Here is a 7,682-nt window from a genome sequence, read left to right as displayed (position 1 = left end):
CTATTAATGTGTCGTACCAGATTAACGGGAAGAATCTCAGCTAACTGACGATATGAACCATTATTACCAAAACAAAACAGAAGTCTCATAAGAAGCATCTAAATGACCCCTAACGCACTTGGCACAGAACTCAAGATAAATAATTAATAATAATAATAAATTGCTCTCATTGTGATTTCACAGTACAGGTACTATCTAACGAAATTGTTCCTCTGCATTTTACCCATCCTATTGTTAGGAGCAGTATGCTGCCGTGGACGGTGCCCAGGGGAGCAGTGTAGGGAACGGTGCCTTGCTCAGGGACACGGTAGCACTTGGTCTTGCCGGGACTCGAACTGGTGACCTTCCAGTTGCCAAGCCAAGTCCCTATCGACTTCGCCACCACCGCCCTAAAGACACCCTTATGACTTCTGACTACTTGAGGTTGCAGAACTCAGCAGTGGCACCTAAAGTGAATAATTTAAACCGAAGTCCAGCATGTAGCGGCTGAGTGAAAGTGGTCTGGACTCTGTGGAGGAGAGTCATGGTTTCAGAGACGCTGTAAAAGGACAGAATACCTGCTCTGTGATCCAGATACACTCCTACTCTGGAGGACCGAGGACCTGAGACGGGAGTTTTGATGTTGTTGTACCAAAATGTATAGTTGTTATTGTTAGACTGTAATGCCCAAGATTTATCATTGGTTCCAAACACACCTTCTTCCCAACCCCCTGCTCTGATGATGTTCTTGTATGCAACTGCACAAACTCCCATCCCACTCCACTTCACTTCCCAATAACAACGTCCAGTCAGACTTTCTTTACTCAGGACCTGAGGCCATTTCGTGAATCTGTCTGGGTGACTTGAATATGACTGAGGTAGACTCGTGAATGTAGCTTTTCTGCCCTCCTCAGTTAATACCAGCTGTGTGTTTGCAGTGTTTGGATCCAGAGTGATGTCACATGAATATTTTAAGAATTCAGCTCTGGTCTTTGGGTCTGGTGGTGACAGTAAAACTTCCACTTCACTCACCATCAGTGAGATGTTGGTCCACGTCTTCTTCACCACGTCCTGTAGTTTATCTCTGACTTCTGACACAGCCGCTGTCACGTCCTCAAAGTAGCGCAGAGGACGGACTTCGATGCTGGATGAGTGTGTAGGTTCACTGAGTGCTGACAGTGAAGCGTAGTTGAGCAGAAACTGGTTGTGATCCTCTGTGTGAGAGAGCTTCTGCATCTCAGCGTCTCTCCTCTTCAGCTCCCTGATCTCCTGCTCCAGCTTCTCCTGAAGCTCTTTGACACGACTCACTTCAGTTTCCTGCTTGGATCTGACCTGCTGCTTCACATCAGAGTTTCTTTTCTCCATGAAGCGGATCAGCTCTTTACAGATCTCACTGTCCTCCACTGCTTTATCAGCAGAGCCATTGATGGCCTCCACCTCCTGCTGAAGCTGCTTCACATCCTTCTCTCTGTCCTGGATTCCCTGCAGGATGTTTTGTCGACTCCCCTCCAGCTCTCTCTGCCTCTCAGTCCTCTCTGCTGCAGCAGACACTGTTTCGTGACCCTTATGGTCTTCCATAGAGCAGAGATAACAGATACACTGCTGATCAGTGCGGCAGAACATCTTCTTCACCTCCTCATGACGAGAGCAGATGCTCTCCTGGAGCTTCTTGGAGGGCTCCACCAGCTTGTGTTTCTTAAAGGCAGGTGATTCATAATGAGGCTGGAGGTGTTTCTCACAGTATGAGGCCACACACTGCAGACAGGACTTCAAGGCTCTCAGTTTTCTCCCAGTACAGAAATCACATCCCACATCTTCAGCTCCAGCATAGCAGTGATCAGCAGGAGCAGTCTCCTTCAGCTCCTCCATTAACTCTGCAAGCAAGGTGTTTTTCACCAGGATAGGCCTTGGTGCAAAGGTCTGTCTACACACAGGGCAGCTGTAGATTTGATTCTCATCCTCTCCATCCCAGTGGCGATGAATACAGTTCATGCAGTAGTTGTGTCCACAGGGAATAGTCACCGGTTCCTTCAGTGGATCCAGACAGATCGAACATCTGAATTTCTTTTGGTCAAGCAAATGTTCTTGCGCCATTTCACCTCTCAGTGTTAGCTGTCAAATAGTTTCACCTTTTCTGAACAGAAACAATCTCTTCTCCACCTGCTCTTGTTTACATGCAGCAGCGAATGAGGAATCAGCTGTTTGCACTAATCCTTATACCTGTAGATGTGAAGGGGAGGGACCTAGAATACCTTGATAGGGTGGTGCTTGCTGTGTTTTAGAACAGGGAGAAGAGGGAAGAGGTTTTACTGCAAACCACAAAGACTAACTTGTTGGGAGAGGCAGGGTGTGGTGTCTGTCCTTTGCAATGTACAGTAAGGATGGTTAGAATTTCAACTTTGACAGTTTTAAACAGTTTAACCTGTTAAGCCCTGAGCCAGTCTTTCTCGTCTCGAAAATGACATGAATATTAAACATGAATATTAAACTACCATTTAAATGTGTTTACTATGTTCAATCTGAATTTACTTTAAAATAAAAACATCTATATTGATTCTGACTTTTATACATTCAACACACAGATGTTTTTTATTTTAAAGAAAATTCAGATTTTACATAGTAAAAAACTGTAAATTATAGTGTCCTGAGCCTGTTTTTCAGGTCTCAGGCTCGAAAATGACATGCCCAGAACAAATGACCATATCTTCACTTCTAAAAGGGTTAAATTAATAATCTTTTTTCTCAAAGTAATGATAAACCTGTGAGTTGGATGTAGAAGTGTCAGAATCAATATATATGTTTTTATTTTAAAGTAAATTCAGATTGAACACAGTAAAAAATTGTAAATGATAGTGTCTGTCCAAAAAATAAAATTACGTATAGTGAAAACTACCCTTGGATGATGGGTTAGTAGACTAAAAGCTTTAGGAATCCAAAGTACAACATATAATAAGTACCCTGTATCAAGATTGATGCAAAACAAGTGACATTTGACCTTTTTAGAGAGGTTAAGAAAAAAACACTCCACGTCTGGGGTCATTTGGGTGGAAATGGGCGTTTTTGCCGTTTCTCTGGAACCCATTGGTCGATTTTGATGATTGACATCTCTTTTGAACCGTTAGAGCCAATAGGGGAATTTCCACATACACACCAACATTACCATTGAGAAGTGGGGGCTACGCGCACACAGTTTGCCTAAAGCGAAACCTATCTTGCGCTCTGAAATCTGAAAATGTATTGCAGATGTCAGAAATCATTTCAAAGTGACACAGACACATTGGATTAACCTATGGATTAACCTTCAGCAGCGTTTTTATTGTTTTAATGCCATTGAAGACCACTTTTGACCAGACAACGACCAAGGTAAGACATATTGCCGTGTTTGCTACCTAATGCCACGTGTTGTGATGTCTGTTTTTGTTTATAATGTCGCGAGTTCTGATCATGGAGTGATGATATAGATACCTATCGATTCTGTGTATTCTCACGATGCTAATCAATATGTTAGATGTGCAGTTACGATAAGTAATAAGGGTGTTATACCGTGTTTTCTGTGCTAACGGCGTTAGCATTTTTTCGCTCTGGGCTAATTCAGAGGCTCAGCGTTAGCCTTGGGGTTTTTTTTGCAAAAAAAATAAAAATCATCAGTTAGCTGAGTTTCTTCCCATTACATGGATATGAACAGTGGCGGCCGGTCCATAGGGGCGCTAGGGGCGCCGCCCCACCTCTTCCCATATTAAAAAATAAAAAATAAAAATAAAAAATATATTTTAAAAAATATATATATTTTTATTTTTATTTTTAATGAACAAGGTAAATATTATATAATTGGTATCAGTAAAATGTATAATCTACAATAAAATCTCGTTTAAAATTGTGTTACGATGTCTAAAGTTACTGATAAGTCACATGTTTCCTGCCTGGCCTTGCCCGTGTACCTTCTCTCGTCTGGGCGCTAAGAGAGGAGCCCTCAACCAGTGCAGCAGCAGCCACTAGCAGCTGACTGTTGCTATCTGTAACATGTAAACTATGCCGCGAAAACATAATTTCAGCCAATCAGCGGCGTCAAATATGATGGTCACAGGGCTCCTCCGTGAGCGCCCCGTGCAGTCTGTGAGTTGTTTGGACTCGTATCCAAGGAGACAAAACAGGAAGCTGTCATACACTCTGGAAGCTACCACATTAGCAGCTAATGAAAACTCCGTTTTTGACATAAAAATGGAATTATGGATCATCAATCATTTTTCAAAGTGACAGACACATTGGATTAACCTATGGATTAACCTTCAGCTGCGTTTTTCTCGTTTTTGATCAGAATTGTTATTCTGCAAAAGGTGAGCATATCTCCATGTTTTGCTACCTAAAGCTACGTCGTGTGATGTCTGTATTTGCTTCCCCTGTCCCGAGTTCTGATCGCTCAGTGATGATACTTATATTTCTAGAATATGTGGAATCTCAGCTTGTAAACTTGTTTGTGCATATCCGATAAGTATATCGATTGATTTATACCAAGAGTGCGTTAGTATTTTTTCGCTCAGGGCTCATTTAGACGCTTCTTGTGAGACTTGTGTTTTGTTTCGGTAAACATGGTTCATATCATCAGTTAGATGCGTTTCCTCTGAGTAGGACACATGAATAGTTTATTACATTTTAAGAAGCCCTGAGACACAGTTTTGTGAGAAAAAAAACGGGGGAAAAAAGCCCCTTAACAGGTTAAATGGGAATTAAATCAGTGTTCCCAAAGCCCCGGTGTTCTGCAGTTTGTGTGGGCCTACTGTACTGTTGCACAGTTTATGCTGTAGAAACTATGTCCAGGACAAGGTGTTTGGAAGTTTTGGAAGATTCATAGCTAACCACACTGAAGTTATGGAGGTATTGATCAGTCTTCTCATATTTTTAAGCCTCAAATTGTCCTTCTCCCCCCCTCCCCCCCTCTAACATCACCAGAAGTCATGATTTAAGGGGTCTTTTCTCAAAAAAAATTACCGGGGGAGCATCCCCCCGGACCCCTCTAGTATTGTTTGATCTCCATTTCCACAGCCCCACCTAAAATATTTTCCACCAGCCGCCACTGGATATGAAACATTCATAGTTTATTAAATCTTAAGAAGCCCTCAGACACTGTTGCTTGCAGATGTTGTGGTTTCGGACCCACCGAGGGGTCCGGGTTAAAGGTCACCTATTATGCAAAATCCACTTGTTCATGTATTTTATACATAACCTAGTGTTTATGTATATGCAACCCTTTTTGTCCTGATCCATCTCTATAAAAACCTGTTGAGCTGATCAGATTTTGGCCACTTTATGACATAACGATTTGTTGGCTTGTGTAACCATTAGCCAATCAGTAACCAACGTAACCCCTCCACCCCCCCCACCTTATCACCTGAATCTCTTCCTAGAGCACCATTGTGTTCTTTTTGACTAAATATCTCTCAGAGGAGCTCTTTTGAAACAGGGCTGAAAGAGGGGATTATGGGATGCTGCAATTATCTGTTTGGTATTTCGAGTCAAACACTTGTTTTGTATATATCTCAGACCTATAATATATTGATGGAAAACAGTATAATAGGGGACCTTTAAGTAGATGGGCTTTAACAGTACGTCCACACGGCAGCGTTGCGTTGAAGCTTGCCAGTGGGCATGTCTGGCATGCGACCAACAACCAATCACATTCATCTCCCGCCCTGGACAGACAAGCACACAGTTTGATTGGCTAGAACTTGTACTGGCATATGATTTGATTGGCTGACGCTTCCATCGAAGCTTGAAAAGTTGAACTTTTCTCAACTTTCGAAGCGAGCAACGGAGGCAAAGCGACGCGACGGAACCACAATGCAATTCGGCAATTCCGTTGAAGCATGCAACGCTGCCGTGTGGACGTACCGTAACCGCCTTGTATTTGCCCTGTCGCGGAGGATCTACAAAAAATCCGACCAATTTGGACGACGTGGAGCTCCCCAGCGCCGCCACCACGTGGAAATACTTCAGGTCCTCGTCACGGACCTGACGGCAGGCAAAGTGCTCCCAAAACTCTGGCAGTTTAATAAAAACATTGCGATCTGCCATGTTCATTAAGTCTTCGGAATCTATCTCGAAAACATCCTGGTCACCAGTGTAGAGCCGATGAATGGGAGTCGGAGGCGGTGTGTTTAATATGGAACTCCACCCTTTATTTTCAATTTACTCACACACACAAAAACGTACTAGCTGCATGCTACTGCGAAGCTGGAATATCAACAACAGGAAACCGGAACCACAAAGGTGCCACACACTAACCGGTCCATGTGGCAACACTATATCCTGTTCACCACCCACAACAATACAACGATGAAATTATTTCCCTTTTACACATTTCGAATAAACTGACAAGCACTGACAATTATGAAACAGACTAACTCTGCCAACAGTGACACTCTAGTTGACATTTTGCAGGTGCGTGTAGTCATTTCCAGGAAGAAGAGGGAACAGGTTTTACTGCATAACACAAAGAGTCACTTGTTGGGAGAGGCAGGGTGTGGTATCTGTCCTTGCCAATGTGCAGTAAGGATTGTTAGAATTCCAACTTTGACAGTTTAAAACAGTTTAACCTGTTAAGCCTTGAGCCAGTTTTTCTCATCTCGAAAATGACATGAATATTAAACATGAATATTAAACTACCATTTAAATGTGTTTACTATGTTCAATCTGAATTTACTTTAAAAATAAAAACATCTATATTGATTCTGACTTTTCTACATTCAACTCACAGGTTTAGCATTGCTTTGAGAAAAAAGATTATTAATTTACCCCTTTTTAGAAGTGAAGAAATAGTCATTTGTTCTGGGAATGTCATCTTCGAGCCTGAGGCTCAGAGCTTAACCTGTTAAGCCCCAAGCCTGTTTTTCAGGTCTCAGGCTCGAAAATGACATTTCCAGAACAAATGACCATATCTTCCCTTCTAAAAGGGGAAAATTAATAATCTTTTTTCTTAAAGTAATGATAAACCTGTGAGTTGGATGTAGAAGAGTCAGAATCAATATAGATGTTTTTTATTTTAAAGAAAATTCAGATTTTACATAGTAAAAAACTGTAAATTATAGTGTCCGTCCAAAAATTATTTTTTACTTATAGTGAAAACTACCCCTGGATGATTGGTTAGTAGACTAAAAGCTTTAGGAATCCAAAGTACAACATATAATAAGTACCCTGTATCAAGATTGATGCAAAACAAGTGACATTTGACCTTTTTAGAGAGGTTAAGAAAAAAACACTCCACCTCTGGGGTCATTTGGGTGGAAATGGGCGTTTTTGCCGTTTCTCTGGAACCCATTGGTCGATTTTGATGATTGACATCTCTTTTGAACCGTTAGAGCCAATAGGGGAATTTCCACATACACACCAACGTTACCATTGAGAAGTGGGGGCTACGCGCACGCAGTTTGCCTAAAGCGAAACCTATTTTACACTCTGAAATCTGAAAATGTATTGCAGATGGATTATCAGAAATAATTTCAAAGTGACACAGACACATTGGATTAACCTATGGATTAACCTTCATCAGCGTTTTTATTGTTTTAATGCCATTGAAGACCACTTTTGACCAGACAACGACCAAGGTAAGACATATTGCCGTGTTTGCTACCTAATGCCACGTGTTGTGATGTCTGTTTTTGTTTATAATGTCGCGAGTTCTGATCATGGAGTGATGATATAGATACCTA

The 7,682-nt window shown here is 41.7% G+C and overlaps 1 protein-coding gene across 1 annotated transcript; it reads right to left on the bottom strand.

The window, feature by feature from the left end:
• Window positions 1-414: 414 nt before the first annotated feature.
• LOC117484230 (tripartite motif-containing protein 16-like) lies at window positions 415-2,084 on the bottom strand. The gene has a single exon (XM_034132694.1). It carries the CDS (start codon window positions 2,071-2,073, stop codon window positions 415-417), a length of 1,659 nt encoding a protein of 552 aa, XP_033988585.1. The 5' UTR covers window positions 2,074-2,084.
• Between the last annotated feature and the right edge of the window lie 5,598 nt (window positions 2,085-7,682).

Source organism: Trematomus bernacchii, unplaced genomic scaffold (assembly GCF_902827165.1).
Source record: "Trematomus bernacchii unplaced genomic scaffold, fTreBer1.1, whole genome shotgun sequence".
Lineage (NCBI taxonomy): Eukaryota > Metazoa > Chordata > Actinopteri > Perciformes > Nototheniidae > Trematomus > Trematomus bernacchii.
This window is presented reverse-complemented; position numbering and strand designations above follow the sequence as displayed.

Coding starts and splice junctions, on each gene's coding strand:
- LOC117484230 (XM_034132694.1), bottom strand. CDS start 2,073: ATGGCGCAAGAACATTTGCTTGACCAAAAGAAATTCAGATGTTCGATC.